Source organism: Rhincodon typus, chromosome 4, assembly GCF_021869965.1.
Source record: "Rhincodon typus isolate 14 chromosome 4, sRhiTyp1.1, whole genome shotgun sequence".
Taxonomy (NCBI): domain Eukaryota; kingdom Metazoa; phylum Chordata; class Chondrichthyes; order Orectolobiformes; family Rhincodontidae; genus Rhincodon; species Rhincodon typus.
In genome coordinates, this window is record NC_063335.1 from 43,798,453 (window position 1) to 43,815,845 (window position 17,393).

At 41.3% G+C, this 17,393-nt stretch overlaps 1 protein-coding gene across 1 annotated transcript in view; it reads right to left on the reverse strand.

The window, feature by feature from the left end:
• LOC109933208 (collagen alpha-1(XXI) chain-like) overlaps positions 1-17,393 on the reverse strand; it is a 153,334-nt gene that overhangs the window by 94,318 nt on the left and 41,623 nt on the right. The window contains exons 6-9 of the mRNA XM_048595740.1: positions 15,954-15,965; positions 15,752-15,835; positions 12,803-12,856; positions 997-1,050 (exon numbers count right to left, since the gene is read on the reverse strand). Coding sequence (XP_048451697.1) covers positions 997-1,050; positions 12,803-12,856; positions 15,752-15,835; positions 15,954-15,965 — 204 coding nt within the window. The remainder of the gene's footprint in view (positions 1-996; positions 1,051-12,802; positions 12,857-15,751; positions 15,836-15,953; positions 15,966-17,393) is intronic.

The window sequence follows — 17,393 nt, forward strand, 5'->3', positions numbered from 1 at the left end:
AAATGTCAACTTTCCTGCTCCAATGATGCTGCCTGGCCTGCTGTGTTTCTCCAGCTCCACACTGTGTTATATCTGACTCCAGCATCATCAGTTCTTACTATGTCTTTGGGTGGGAAAGTGATGGGTTACACACCTGCTCCATTTTTCCTGCCCCCAACACGTCCTAATGTGCCAGTGAGGAGCTGTAGCACTCACCCACATAAATTTGTAAAATCTTTGGCTAGGCCAGTTGGAAAGCTGTGTGTAGTTTCCAACGCTCCATTTGAGACAGAGATCAGAAAATCATAGAAAATTCAGTTTATAAATTCACCAAAACAAATGTCAGGGAATGGAAGTTTCAGTTATGAGGGAAAGTGTGAAGTACTCAGGCAACTTCCACTGAAGAACCAAAAATTATAAAAGGTTTTAAGAGAGAAAATACATAAAGGTGTCTTTGGTTGGGAATCCATAATGAGGAGACATCAATATAATAGTGCTACTTAGAAAATGAAGTGAAGAAAATCTCTACTGGAAAACAAATGATTGAAACACAGACTGCTTCAACATGAAGTGGTTCAGTCAGAAACTATTATATTGTTTAAAGGAAAAACAGTTAGGTATAGGTGGAAAATAAAGGGCTCTGTGGAAAGATGGGAAGGGAGATTATTGGATTGGAAATTTAGAATTGCACTATGATAAATCCTGCACTGAAATAATAGGCTAAATAGTTCCTTTCTATGATGCAATCTTCTGTGGACTGGAGTTGAGTATGTAAAAACAAATTTAAAAATGTTAGTGGAAATGTTTTCAATCAAAAATAGACAGATTTGGCTTCAACTATTTCAGGGTTTGACAGACTGGAAGAACTCAAATTTAGAAAATAGAGGGAGGGTCTTTAGTTCTGGAATTGTGGCATGGAAACGATGGATGGTGTGCAAGGGTAGGTCAGCACAAGGCAAGACTATATTACAGTAAGATTACATCAGAAAGACATAGAAAATAGTTGCAATGCCCTACCTGTATGCCTTGAGAGCCAGGTATACCTGGAATACCTTGGTCACCAAGTTGTCCCTTAAAAGTGAAATACAAATTAAAGATACAGTACATCTTACAAATTATCAGCACTATGTTAACACATATGTCATTGGTGGCTGTTATGCAGAGAACACTCTGAAACACAAGACTCATGTCATCATTACTTATTCGCACCTCATTTGTACATTGTTTGCTATTCTCTCACGTGACAGAGAGAAATAGGATGGCAACAATTCCTAGCATGAAAATCAGAGTGGGTAGAACATAGAACATTACAGCGCAGTACAGGCCCTTCGGCCCTCGATGTTGCGCCGACCTGTGAAACCAATCTGAAGCCCATCTAACCTAAACTATTCCATTATCATCCATATGTTTATCCAATGACCATTTAAATGCCCTTAAAGTCGGCGAGTCTACTATTTTTGCAGGCAGGGCACTCCACGCCCTTACTACTCTCTGAGTAAAGAACCTACCTCTGACATCTGTCCTATATCTATCACCCCTCAATTTAAAGCTATGTCCCCTCGTGCTAGCCATCACCATCCGAGGAAAAAGGCTCCCACTGTCCACCCTATCTAATCCTCTGATCATCTTGTATGTCTCTATCAAGTCACCTCTTAACCTTCTTCTCTCTAACGAAAACAGCCTCAAAACCCTCAGCCTTTCCTCATAAGACCTTCCCTCCATACCAGGCAACATCCTGGTAAATCTCCTCTGCACCCTTTCCAATGCTTCCACATCCTTCCTATAATGCGGTGACCAGAACTGTACGCAATACTCCAAGTGCGGCCGCACCAGAGTTTTGTACAGCTGCAACATGACCTCAATCCCTCTACCAATAAAACCTAACATACTGTACGCCTTCTTAACAACGCTATCAACCTGGGTGGCAACTTTCAGTGATCTCGGGTACCTGGTCACTCCAGCTCGCTGCTTGCTCCCCTATGCCAAGGGTGACAACTGCTGTTAGATAGATGTGAAAAAGTACTTTCTCCTTGTGGGAGAATCTACAACTACAGAGCATAACCACAACGTAAGGGGTCATTGATTTAAGACAGAGTTGAAGATGAATCCATTTCCCGAATCCATTTAAATTCCACCTCACAGCTTAAGAATAAAATACGAGGCTGTTACTCTAGTTAAGTATTTAGGAAGCTTAACACTGTCAAAGTTTCTATCTTTTTGAGATGTTAAACAGAGGCCACATCTGGGTGGATGCAAAAGATCCCATGGGCTTATTTTGAAGTAGAGCAGGGGAAACCTCTCCAGTGCCCTGGCTACGATTTATCCATCAATAAGCATCACAGTAAAAAAAACAGTTTATATGGTCGTTTTCATATGGTTGTTTGTGGACACTTGAGAGCCAATCAGCTGCCGCATTTTCTACATTAAACAGTGACAACACTTCAAAAAATACTTCTTTGGCTGTAAAGTGCTTTGAGGCAATCAATGGCTATGAAACTCACTACACCAATGCAAGACTTTCATCTCTTCTCTCAATATCAAAAAGTTGAACAAAAACAAAGTTGCTGGAAAAGCTCAGCATGTCAGGAAGGGTCACCGGACCCAAAACGTTAACTCCGATTTTTTTCTTCACAGATGCTGCCAGACCTGCCGAGCTTTTCCAGCAACTTTGTTTTTGTTCCTGATTTACAGCATCGGCAGTTCTTTCTGTTTTTATAAAAAAAAGTTGAAATTCAGCGGAAGCCATATCTCAGGAAAACTGTTGCCCCATGCCGACCTAAAATTCCTTGCACCGATATCTTGAAGGTTTATAAGGTCAGGGAGGGAAGCTCTTTAATCAGTATTGGAATTGGGAGATCCTTGTTAGTGGCAGGGTGTATCTCGGATGCTCACCTGTCCGAAAGGTTGCATATTGCAGCATTAGTAGTTGGTTTAGTGAGAGATGCAAGGATCTATTTCAGAAGCATTCAGCAAATGCTTCCATCAGCTCTCTTCATAAAGGGGGTTAATAACTTTATTAAAGAGCTTTTTTGAACTTCAGAGAAGCTTGCAGGGTACTACTGGCCTAAGGCCCACCTCCTCCCTGCTGGTCCTGACAGCAGTAATTTTCCGACCATGTTTGACTGCTGTATCTGCAGCCAATTGCCAATTCAGGCTTCAAGGACACAGGGCTGAATTTTCCCAGTCCCTGAGTGATATGGACAATGTACAGTCAATAGGAAAATGATAGCGAGATCAGAAAAATTAGATTCTTGATGTCAAGAAAGAAGGTCCGATTTTTTACCCAAGCTTTGAACAATTTCACTATTGAGTGCTGAGAGGCCTATTTGCATGCAATAACATCTCATCATTACTTATTCGCACCTCATTTATACATAGTTTGCTATTCTCTCACGGGCAGAGAGAAACAGGATGGCAACAATTCCTAGCATGAAAATCAGAGTGGGTACCTGGTCACTCCAGCTTGCTGCTTGCTTCCCTATGCCAAGGGTGACAACTGCCTTCATTTTTTAGCTATGCAGGTTAGAATCGGACACCCGCCAAACTCATATTATCATCATGGCACATCTCCAATTCATTTAAAATATAGCCTCCATTTCAACAGCGTGCTTTGGAGTGCACCAACACCTTTCATTGCAATGCAGCTACCAGGCTGCTGTTAGATAGATGTGAAAAAGTAGTTTCTCCTTGTGGGAGAATCTACAACTACAGGGCATAACCACAACGTAAGGGATCATTGATTTAAGACAGAGTTGAAGATGAATTTCTTCTCTCAGGCTGTATAGATTCCATTGAATTCTTTACCACAGAGGCTGTAGAGGCTGGATCGTTAAGTATATTCAAGGCTGAGATAGATTTTTAATCAGTATGGGAATCAAGGTGAATGGGGGATAAAGCATGAAAGTGGAGTTGAGGATTATCAGATGATCACTATAATCTCAGTGAAAGGCACAGCAGACTCAATGGGCTGAATGGCCTACTTTAGCTCCAACATCTTACATCTTATGCTTGTGTTTCTTCTTCATGACTGACCTGTTGTGTATTTAGTTTTCTATTGGTAGCTTGTGCATTACATTACATTATCCATTCAGAGAATGAAGGCTTTGCTGACTGGACCAGTATTTGTTGCCTTTCCGTAACTGCCCTTAAGAAAGTGGTAGTGATCTTTTAATACAGAGCCCTTAATGCCCTTAGCCAATAGAAATGCATCAAATCTCTTGTAATCTAAGAAGAAGACTAGGCACTTTTATGACCCGAGCAGTGAACTGCAAAATGTCAAAGCTGAATACTTTGAAATGAACTAGGCTGAAATCACTCCATACAGAATATTATTTGTAGCACAATCCTTCTGAAGTCATTTGAGCCCCGACACATTTATTATGTGACCATGTTAATATTTTATATTGTATATTTCATTGATCGAAATAAGCATTGAAGAGTTGAGTGTGTCAGCCATGATTCAGTCAATGGCACTCTCATTTCTGAGTCTGAATTGTGTGCATTCAAGGCTACTCAGGGCTTGAGTACAAAAGTCTGGGCTGGTACTGCAGTTCAGTAAGAAGTGCTGTTACAGGCAGGAACAGAAATCACAGGCTCCAATGTTGCTCCTGGCATAAGTCCCCCGACCTGACCACATCAGCCCTATCTCTCAATGACCTGATCACAGTGGGCTGCCTAGAGTGCTGGGCCTCAGTTTTTGGGCCTTCAGCCTACAATGTTGAGGTGTTTCTTATGAATGAGATGTGAAACCTCTGCTCTGTCTTGCAGATGTAAAAGATTCAATGACATTTTTTGGAAGAAGTACCAAGGGATTTAGCTGGCTGACATTTACCTTGCAACCAGCATCACAAAACCTGACTCTGGTCAATATCACCTCTGTGCTTTTGAGAGGTTCCTGTGGACAAATTGGCTCCTGTGTCTGCTGTACTATATTTGTGGCTCTACATCCAATGTGATTGTTTGGCTGTGAAGCATTTAGAGAAATCCTGATGTATTGAAAAGCATAACAAAGTCTTCTTATTGCCTTTGAAAGTTGCTGCACTTGTTTTAAAAAAAAGTGTCCATCTAGAGAATCAGACATCAAATTGTGATTGCATTACTCTTTATATAATGAAAAGTGAGTTTGCACTGCAAATGAATTAACCTTTCTGGGACATGCAGGGTTGAAGCTGTAGCTGCGCTCATGTCAAAATAATCAACGTGTCTGAACTGGAATGAACGATGGGCACTCACACGAGACATTGGAAAATACTTGTTAGCTATGGAATTACACCACTGTGTATGTCACCAACATTCAGAAGGGAGGGCAAAGAATTGAAGGTAAATAGTCCCAATCATGTATCATTCCATTTTCTGGTGCTTATTCAACCTTCTTTTTGGATGGCAAATTTCTGGAAAGGTAAATTTGGACTCTTTTCAGCAAAACAGCAGCTAACTCATAATTAATGTTGCTTCATCAATGCATTAATTTGTTTGCATTCTTGTGTCATAAACTTAATTATTTTCAGAGGACGGGGCTCTTTCAGTACTCCTGCATGACCAACCACTGGTGCATAAAGAAGGGAAAAAAAATCACAATGTAAACCATTCATTGTGAAATACAAGTCTTTTCTTTCAGTACTGTTTAATTTAGATGCAAGGGCGTAATCCCCTTTCTAGCTAAATCTGTTGTAGACACACTCCAACTAAAGAGCAAGTAATCAGCAATGCCATTCATCAACATCAAATTGCATTTGGTGGGCACACTGGCAAATAATGTTTCACAATGTAAGGAGATGAATCATTGTGACCACAAAACCATTAGAGTGGGATGTATCTCAATGTAAGCAATTGGGAGAAAATTATCACTTTGTCTTGTTCACAGAAATAAAAGGCAAGTTTTTTTTAATAAATAATGTATACAGGGAAAAGGCAACAGGCATGGCATTTCAAAACAATTTTATTAAACCTTATGTCACTACCTTATTAAAACAACATTTTAAATGACACAGCACTTTAGAAGACAAAAGTACTGTATTAAAACCATCAGTGCCTACTGTGAACTGAATTTGAAATTCACAGCACCTTATTTTCATGGGTATTTCAATTGTGTGAATGGTGCAGCTGTAAACCTACTTAAATTTTCATCAATTCAAACCCCCTATTATTTCGTTGAAAACTTAAGTTTGTATAAATGCTATTCTCTCTTGAATTTAGAGCTGGTGAAAAGGGAGGGCACACAGATGGATTTCAATGTATAAAATTGTAACGGATAAATTCTTGGAGGAAGAACGAGGTGAATCAGTAGATGATAAATAGTACAATTTTATCATGGGTGCAAGAACAGAAAATTACACAGGTGTTTGTGCACTAATCTTTGAATGTGGAAAGATAGTGAATAAAGCCTTTAGAAATGTAGGTTTTATGGATACATCGAACTGGATTTTATGCTTACTTAGCATTGGGTTTGAGGCAGTGAAGGGGTGTTCCCATATGTCTACTGCCCTTGTCTTTCAAGATGGAAGTGGTCGTGGATTTGGAAGGTGCTGTCTGAGGACCTTTGGTGAATTTCTGCAGTGTATCTTGTAGATAGTACACACTGCTGATACTGAGCGTCGGTGGTGGAGGGAGTGAATGCTTGTGGGTGTAGTGCCAATCAAGCAGCTGCTTTGTCCTGGATGGAGTCAAGCTTCTTGAGTGTTGTTGGGGCTGCACTCATCCAGGCAAGTGGGGAGTATTCCATCACACTCCTGACTTGTGCCTTGTAGATGGCGATCAGGCTTTGAGGAGTCAGGAAGTGAGTTACTCGCCACAGTATTCCTAGCCTCTGGCCTACCCTTGTAGCCACTGTGTTAATGTGGTGAGTCCAGTTGAGTTTCTCGTCAATGGTAACCCCCAGGATGTTGATAGTGGGGGATTCAGTGATGGTAACACCATTGAATGTCAAGGGACGGTGGTTAGATTGTCTCTTATTGGTGATGGTCATAGTTTGGCATTTGTGTAGCGTGAATGTCAATTGCCACTTGTCAGCCCAAGCCTGGATATTGTCCAGATCTTGTTGCATGTGAACATGGACTGCTTCAGTATCTGAGGAGTCATGAATGGTGCTGAACATTGTGCAAACATCAGCGAACATCCCCACCTCTGACCTTATGATGGAGGGAAGGTCATTGATGAAGCAGCTGAAGATGGTTGGGTCTAGGACACTACCCTGAGGAACTCCTGCAGAGATGTCCTGGAGCTGAGATGATTGGCCTCCCATATCCACGACCATCTTCCTATGTGTCAGGTATGACTCCAACCACTAGAGTTTTTGCCCCCGATACTCATTGATTCCAGTTTCTGTAGGGCTCCTTGATGCCACACTCGGTCAAATGCAGCCTTGATATCAAGGGCTGTTACTCTCACCTCACCTCTGGAATTCAGTTCTTTTGTCTATGTTTGAACCAAGGCTGTAATGAGATCAGGAGCTGAGTGGTCCTGGCGGAACCCAAACTGGGCAGGTTATTTCTGAGCAGGTGCTGCTCGATAGCACTGTTGGGAACACCTTCCATCACTTTACTGATGATCAAGAGGAGACTGATGGGGCGGTTATTGGCCGGGTTGGATTTGTCCTGCTTTTTATGTACAGGACATACTTGGGCAATTTTCCACATTGTCAGGTAAATACCAGTATTGTAACTGTACTGGAACAGCTTGGCTAGGAGAGCAGCAAATTCTGGAGCACAAGTCTTCAGTACTATTGCCGGAATGTTGTCAGGGCCCGTAGCCTTTGCAGTATCCAGAGTCTCCAACTGTTTCTTGATATCACGTGGAGTGAATCGAATTGGCTGAAGACTGGTATCTGTAATGCTGGGACCACTGGAGGAGGCTGAGATGGATCATCCTCTCGGCACTTCTGGCTGAAGTTTGCTGCGAATGCTTCAGCCTTATCTTTTGCACTGATGTGCTGGGCTCTTCCATCATTGAGGATGGGGATATTTGTGGAGCCTCTTCCTCCAGTGAGTTGTTTAATTGTCCACCACCATTCACAACTGGATGTGGCAGGACTGCAGAGCTTAGATCTGATCCGTTGGTTGTGGGATTGCTTAGCTCTATCACTTGCTGCTTTCACTATTTGGTGTGCAAGTTGTCCTGTTTGGTGGCTTCACCAGGTTGTTACCTCATCTTCAGGTATGCCTGGTACTTGCTCCTGGCATGCCCTCCTGCACTCTTCATTGAACCAGTGCTGATCCCCTGGCTTGATGGTAATGGTTGAGTGGGGCATATGCCGGGCCATGAGGTTACAGATTGTGCTGGACTACAATTCTGCCGCTGTTGATGGCCCACAGGGCCTCATGGATGCCCAGTCTTGAGTTGCTAGATCTGTGCGAAGTCTGTCCCATTTAGCACGGTGATAGTGCCACACAACACGATGGAGGTTGTTCTCAAGGTGAAGGCGAGACTTTGTCTCCACAAGGACTGTGCGGTGGTCACTCTTACCGATACTGTCATGGACAGATGCAACTGCAGCTGGCAGATTAGTAAGGATGAGGTCAAGTATGTTTTTCCCTCTTGTTGGTTCCCTCACCACCTGCTGCAGACCCAGTCTAGCAGCTATGTCCTTTAAGAGCCGACCAGCTCGATCAGTAGTACTGCTGCCGAGCCACTTTTGGTGGTGAACATTGAAATCCCCCACCCAGCATTTTGTGCTCTTGCCATCCTTAGTGCTTCCTTTAAGTGTTGCTCAACATTGAGGAGTACTGATTCATCAGCTGAAGGAGGACAGTATGTGGTAATCAACAGGAGGTTTCCTTGCCCATGTTTAACCTGAAGCCATGAGACTTCATGGGGTCCGGAGTCAATGTTGAGGACTCCTAGAGCAACACCCTCCCGACAGTATACCACTGTGCCACCCGCTCTGCTGGGTCTGTCCTGCCAGTGAGACAGGACATATCCAGGGATGCTGATGGTGGTGTCTGGGACATTGTCTGTAAGGTATGATTCTGTGGGTATGACTATGTCAGGCTGTTGCTTAGCTATTCTCCCAATGCTGGCACTAACCCCCAGATGTTAGTGAGGAGGACTTTGCAGGGTTGACAGGGCTGTTTCCGCTGTTGTCTTTTCCGGTGCCTAGATCGATGCCAGGTGATCCGTCCAGTTTCATTTCTTTGAGACTTTGTAGCGATTGGTACAACTGAGTGGCTTGCTAGGCCATTTCAGACGGCAACTGAAAGTCAACCACACTGCTGTGGGTCTGGAGTCACATGTAGGCCAGACCAGGTGAGGGTGGCAGATTTCCTTCCCTGAAGGACAGCAGTGAACCAGATGGGTTTTTCCGTCAATCAGCAATGATTTCACGGTGATCGATAGATTCTTAATTCCAGACTTCTCTTTTTTGAATTCAAATTCTACCATCTGCCGTGGTGGGATTTGAACCCAGGTCCCCAGACCATCAGCTGGGTTTCTGGATTTATAGTCTAGCGATAATACCACTGGGTCATCACCTACACCATGTTGCATGAGTAATAACAGGTTAACTTTCTTTTCTTATCATCCCTTACATTGTCTCACATTTTTATTTTCATTGTGGTGATATGCAGCCAAAAATGTATACCACTTCCCTCACATTCCTACTCATAACCAAAGTCGGAGCGAACCAGGGCAACTACGGAATTGCCTGGAGCTGGTATATACCAAGTTCTGGTCCATCATTTGGGAATTCTAAGATGACATGGTCTATTAAAGATCAGTAATTTCAGTTTGAGTGCACTATTTTTATTCCTCTCCCACGCAACATGCATTTAAATGAATTCTGACTTGCAGTCAGATTAGAACCAAATTGACTCAAATGTTTGTGCTCAAATAAACAGCTAACATTGTATGCTAGTGAAAGACAATCCTTCCTATCCATTGTCTCAGCCCTTAATTAATACAATTTCCACATTGAACCCACTTATCAACATGTAGCACCACAGACTTCTCCTGCCATCATTACACATGTTCAAAAACCACAGGCTTTAATAATTATTTATACAGCAGGAACAAGTGAAATTTTCCACTGACAGGATGCTGTTGCCAATCTACAAAGCCATTCTGCCAATCATATAAATCAGTTATAGGGTGAATGGATTTCAGATCTGGCACAACCTCAGGTACTTAGGCCATATGTTCCAACCACTGATAGATCATATCAAACAGTATGTCTCTTTGGCTGTTCATAGCAGGCACTCCATACTCAACCAACCTGCATTTGCAAAATTCTGAAGATAATGTTGAACATACAATTTCATTTTTGGACCCTGGCAAATATTTTCAAGTTCTCTTTGGCTACAACAGAGGTGCCAGAGGACTGGAGGACAGCCAATGTGGTACTGTTATTCAAGAGGCTAAAAAGGGATAAACCAGGAAACTTCAAACCAGTCAGTATAACCTCAGGTGAACAAAGAACAGTAGATTTTGGAAATGTGAAACAAAACCAGAAATTGCTGGTGAAACCCAACAGGTCTGGTAACATTTCTGGAGAGAAAATAGAGTTAACATTTCAAGTTCAATTACCCTTTTTCAGAATAGAAGGACAGAAGAATAGGAGTTCTGAAGTAGGATTTGAAATGTTAATTCTGCTTTCTCTCCACAGATGCTGCCAGACTAATTAGTTTCTCTAGCAATTTCTGTTTTTGTTTCCGTTTAACCTCAGTGGTGGGGAAACTAATGGCAGTAATTCTGAAGGATGGAATTAATCTTCATTTGGAGAGGCAGGGATTAATCAAAAACAGTCAGCATGGTTTTGTTAATGGGAGGTCATGTCTGACCAACTTAATTGTGTCTTTCAAAGAGGTGACCAGGCAAGGGAGATGGGAGATTCAGTGTAGTTTATTTGAAGTTCAGCAAGGCTTTAGATAAGGTGCTGTCTTGGAGACTGATAGCAAAGTTAAGAGACCATGGGATCCAAGGAAATTTGGCTAATTGGATCCAGAATTGGCTGAGTGGCATGAATCAAAGGGTGATAGTTGAGGGATGTTTTTATGACTGGAAGCCTCTGTCGAGCGGGGTTCTGCAGGGATCATTGTTGGGGCCTTTGCTGTTTGTGGTATATATAAGTGATTTAGACTTGAATGAAGGAGGGTTGATCAATCAGTTCACAGATGATACAAAAATTGGTAGGGTGGTAAATAGAAAGGAGTATCGCTTTAAATTACAGGAGGATATAGATGGGCTGGTCAGATGGGCTGATCAGTGGCAACTGGAATTCAATCTAGATAAATATGAGATGATGTACTTAGGTAGCACAAACAGGCAAGGGAATACATGCTGAATGGTAGGAACCTGGGAAGCATCAAGGATCAGGGGGACCTTGATGTGCATGTCCACCTGTATGTTAGGCTAGCAAGGCAAGTAGATAAACTGGTTAACAAGGCTTATGGAATACTTGCCTTTATTGGCTGAGCTGAGGCATGGAGTTTAGAGCAGGAAGGTTATGCTGGAACTGTATAAAAAATGATTAAGTCACAGCCAGAGTAATGTATGCAGTTCTGGAATCTACATTATAGCTGAAATTGGTAGGACTGAAGAGGGTGCAGTGGAGACTTATCTGGAGGTTGACTGGGCTGGAGGGTTTTTGTTTTTAAGAGAAATTGGATAGTCTGGTGTTGTTTTCCTTGGAGCAGAAGAGGCTGAGGGGGGACATGATTGAGATGTATAAAATTATGAGATGCATAAGAAACTTTTCCAGTTGATGAACGGTTCAATGACCAGGGTTCACAGAATTATGGTAAAGGCTGGAAACCTAGAGGGGATATCAGGAAGTATTCTGTCACCCAGAGGATGGTGGGAATCTGGAACTCACTGCCTGTCAGGGCGGTAGAGGCAGAAACCGTCATAACATTTGAGAAATATTTAAATGTATACTTGTGATGCCAAGGAATACAAAGCTATGGGCCACATGCTGGAAAATGGGATTAGAATAGTCAAGTGGTTGTTTCTACCTGTGCAGACCTGATGGGTCTTTTTCTGTGACTCTATGATCAATCCCAAGTGTGCCATAAATGCCACCAATAACCAATTTAAGATTATCATTTGGTTTGCAATGTGGTTTATTTATGCCTGCTAGAAGCTACATATATATTTGTTGTCAGGAACTTTTCCTCTGCAGAAGAAAAGGTACAATCCAGGCTTCGACAAGGTCATGGGGTAAGATAGTTCCCTGGTGTATTTTCTATGGCAGTTGTTTAACCAATCAGTCAGCTTGATAACCAGTATGCTGTCTTTACTCATGCAGTATAAATCTTCACTCCCTCTAAACTTTTGACACACTTTCAGCCCTGATAAGTGCAAGATGAAAAGTTTTGACAGCAGATCTCTTTTCTCAGCAAAATTAATGTATTTCATGGAACATTTTACTCTACATTGAGTATTGAAATTGGGGTTGGTTTTAAGAGACCAGGGAGACCGTTAAAGAGGTAGGTGAATGACTTTGGGTGTGGAGTCTCCGATGGGCCCAGGAGACTGAAAAAGCAGGTGTTTGTCATTTTTCCAGAACCAAAGCTACCAGGCTTCCTGCACAATGTGGGCCTCCCTCCCTCATCCCGGATAGAATGGCAATGGGGATGAGATGATGACCTTCTGTGGACATTAACTAGCCACTTAAGGATAACACTCGGCCCCAGGTACAGTCTTCACGATGCCCTGTAAAATTTTAGTCAGGTTGGAAGGGATCGTGTAGGTGGCTTGATGACCATCTGCTGGGTTTTACATGGTTCCTCACCCAATGCCGACAAACCTATAATCTTAGCTAAAAATTCACCGCATGAGTATGGTCACTTTTTATAGCAATGTAGAGATATGTAGAAAATGAAATAGTACTCACAGGTAGACCATTCGTTCCTGATTTTCCTGGTTTACCAGAATCTCCCTTAGACCCCTGGTTAAATATAAAACACAATAATTAGTGGCCTCCAATACATTTTGCTGTATATCTTGCTACTTAACATAGACAGGATTGTGGCACAAAGGATTAAAGTTGAATCCATTCCATTTCCATTATATTTCCATCAAACTCATTGATGTGGAATTGAAGTAGTTTTCCCACACACTTGTTTGAAAGATGAAAAGTGTAAGACATCATTTTTGGTATTAAATTTTGTTTTAAATAGAGGCAGATGGATTTGGTTTCAGTTTTGTGAAACCTTTTCAAAAAGTTCAGAAAGTCATTTGGGATAAAGACGTAAATAAATAATTCACAACAAAGCATGACATTTAGACATGTGTCTAGTAGGACACTTGCGGTGCTAACTGATAGAATGCTTGTTACAGACTAAGGAAACAGGGCGGGGCCATTAATGTAGTTTTTGACTTCAGTTCAGAAGAGAGTTTTCATCTTAGCAGAAGGGTTTTAGTTTGTGAAGTTGCTGAGCTGTGACAGGTTGTGCAGAAATGTTCAAGTTGTCAGAACTGAAGAGAGATTTAGGGCAGAAAAACTGGGAAGAAGTGGTAAAGTTCTTTCAGTCCCAGAAGGAAAACTGGAGTCAGTCTAGTAAGAAATTAAAGAGTTGAGAAAAGAGTGGTATTTCTGTAGCATTTGAGCATCTGTGATGGACATTTCTAGGAAACAAGTAGAAAATTGTTTTGCATTTACGTTAACAACTTTCTAAGCTGTCATTTATATATGGCTTTATTTTTCTTGACTTTTGTGTGACAGACATTTGCTTTGGTGTTAAGGAACATCGGCAGTCTTGTATGATTATGTTCAGTGATTAATCAACTGCAAACTTAAACATTATCTATCAAATAAAGTTTCACTCTATGAGTTGATTTGTCAATTACCACCATCAGCTAGGCAGCATAACATATTTAACTCCTTGTTAACCTCAGGCTTCTGGGACAGACAACCAAAAACTCTCTCTCTAAATGCAGTTTAATGGCAACTTCCTTCCAACTGCCCTGCGTGTGAAAGGTAGCACCGTGTTCAAGGCAGTAGCAGTAAATGTACCCAGTTCCCCTGGTGAATGAAGAGTACACCTTCTAATTCAGGCTCTGTGCTTAATTACTGAGATATTATAGACTTCAAAGCTTTTATAACTGTTCCTGGATTGAATGAATCAACAACTGTTACACTTGAAAGAAGCAGCAATGGCTCTGTCCGGAATAAACTATTAAAGACAAGAACAGACTTTTACAGGAATTGAAAGCAATTAGCCACGTCTTGTAAAGGAGAGAGTCGAGATTACATAGACAAAACTGCCTTCACACCGGCTTGATAAACTCAATGCTTTATTGCCACAAGGACAACTGATTGCCCTGCAGAAGAATTTAAGGAGTTAACTACAGGAAAGCTGTGTTTTCGAACAGACAGTTAAGACCATTGTAACTAGGGAAAAAAGAAGCTATTTCTGACAAGAAGGCAAGCTGCAGACTTGCAATACTTTGGATGAAGGGACTTCAAGAAATCATCAATATATCATCTCATAGACCTGAAAGACAAAAATTTTTTTAAAGAAGTAAACACCAGAACTCCCCTTTAGCAGAATTTCAATGAACAACACTGACAAAGATCAAACCCTGGGCACTTCCAGAGACAAACCACCATTGGTTGAAATCCTAGCCAGATTCCACCATTAATTAGACAATCGTCAAGTTGGGTTGTGAGGCTTAAGTTGCTTACTTGAGGGGCCTTATTTTGGTTACTACATGCAATAAAGTTTAACTCATTGTTTCAGTACTTGATTAGCTATGAGATTTCTAAATAAGTAGCAAATTGGAGGTAACTTGTGGTGATTTTCCCACAACACTACTGAAGCCCAATGGCTCAGGTGTGGCCTTCTTAAGGGTAAAAGGAATTACTCAATATAGTTTTCGTACTATCTCTGCCCTGCTAAGGGCCCTTGCTGCCTCAGTTCATAGTCCAGCAATATGCCTATTGCAGTGCTGTTGGAATATTTCTCTTCACAAGGTCCTGCTTATTTTTAGCAGCATGAATTCTGCCAGGAATGCTACACCAAGAAAAAACCCAGGGAAATGGATCAATACGGGGGCAGGTTGAATGGAACTTTTAGCCCAAAAAATACCAGTCAGGATGTCGAACTAAAAGCAAGGTTATATTACAATACAACATCTTCTTTGCTGAGGACTCAAATTCACAAAATTTGTTTTATAGAGATGGGGGCAGCACTGTGGCTCAGTGGTTAACACTGCTGCTTCACAGTGCTAGGGACCTGGGTTCAATTCCACCCTCAGGTGACCGTCTTTGTGGAGTTTACACACTCTCTCCCTGTGTCTGCGTGAGTTTCCTCTGGGTGCTCTGGTTTCCTCCCACAGTCCAAAGATGTGCAGGCTAGGTGGATTGGCCATGCTAAATTGTCTGCAGTGTTCAGGGATGTGTAGATTAGGTGGGTTATAGGGGGATGGGTCTGGGTGGGATGCTCCAAGGGTCAGTGTGGACTTGTTGGGCTGAAGGGCCTGTTTCCACACTGTAGGGATTCTATGACAATACAAATGAACCCCAGAATAAGTGCTTAGGAAGATTTGAGCTACTGAGTCACAGATTCCTATCATGATCTTCACATGGCTCAGAAATAGCCATGAAATTGCAATTTTTCACATGCATCAACAATCTACATTCGATATAAAATCCAGAGCTAATACAGCCACTGTGGCACAGTACTTGTGTTAACTATTGAGCAGATTGTAATAATTTCAAGCTGAGCATTGTAAAACACATTGCCAAAACCACAAATTTCACCAGATTTGAAATCAGTAATTTGTGTAACATTTTGAATAGTTACCCTTGTCTGATATAGGTACTCAATTGTGAACTTACTTTTTGTCCAGGAATACCATGTAATCCTGGTGGGCCTGGTGGACACGCACAGACTGTCTTGGGCTCCATTCTGTCGGGTGGGCACTTATCAAAATTAAGTAAAAAGATCTTAGTACAAATCACATTTTGGTCAAGCAGTAAAATCTGTATTGAAGAATTGCTAGGACTTTGTTCTCCTACCGCACACAAATATATTACTCACCCTCTTGTCATCCTAAGTAAGAGAAAATATGAAAGAAATTAGTTAAATGCGATAAAGCATCATATATATAAAACAGTCATTACACTTTGGGAGGTCTGCATTTGCTGAAAAGCATTGTGGGAAATCATGGCATCACAAAGAAAGAGACACTTTTGTTTACATCTTAAAATATTAAACTCTAGTTGCCATCTCATTAACTTCCAGGAAATCATTGCCTTATATATGAATGTGTTTGTTAACTAATGAATCTACTGTGAAAGTTTATTACTTCTTTCTCCTTTTCTTTCAATGCAGATAGAAATTTAATACAAATCTATTACATGTAGTGCAGACTACAGCATCTTAAAATAGAACTATCTTCTGATTTAGGAAAAATACCACAAATAGAACAATGTTTTCCAATTTCAGTTCACAATAGACACTGTCGATCACAGTCTAGTTGATCTTATGAACAGCATCATGTAGGTTTGAAAACAAAAACAAAGCACCTTCAAAAAAAACTGACAAAAAAACTGAAGTGATTTTAAAGTTTACAATCTATGAATTTATCAGTAAATTTGGAGAGCTCAGTTTTTAAGTTTTAGGATTTTCGATAGATCCTGTATCATCGTTAGGGTGCGGAGAGAAGCAAATTTTCAGCAAGCCATAAAGAACAAAGGAAAAATCACAAAAATGGAATTTGCGAGAGGAGAACTTTAATGCTGGGGAAGAAATGAGAATGTTAGAAAAATGTTTGAAAACAAGTGGGACTTGAACATAGTGAATCATAATGGGCATTCTGCTATATTCAAAATGTTATGCATCATTGGATGATGTTGTCCAGGGATGTGCGGGCTAGGTGGATTATCAATGGGAAATGCAGGATTACAGGGATAGGGTGTGGGATGGTGGGTCTGGGCGGGATGCTCTTCAGAAGGTCAGTGTGGGCTTGATGGGCCAAACAGCCTGCTTCCACACGGTAAGGATTCTACGATTTGAGTGCGTGGCAGTACTTCAATTCAATTCTGCTCCAGTAAGGATGACAGCTGGGACCTGTAGTGTAATACCCTTGGTCTCATGCTGCTAAAGAATATTTAAGAATCTACTGAAGTAAAACATTTACTTAATTTAAGAAGCATCTTGCTACAAGTCTACAAAAATAATCAGGAGACACTATTACTTCCTGTGATGATGTATGCTGTCTCATTAGCATAACACATATTCAAAATTAACCCTTTACATTACCTTTAATGTAAGCATTAATACAGTCTTCAGGATAATTCCCATTTTCTGCTTATCTTTTTTGTCACTCCAGTAGTAACCCCTTTGCTGGAATCGTTGCAAGTTCTCCCTTTAGAGACAAGAATTCTGCCATGCATTGTAGTGGTTAAGTATCAGATTTTCCAATTAAGAGACAAGATTTGTAAGGTGGGAACAAAAACAAAGTTGCTGGAAAAGCTC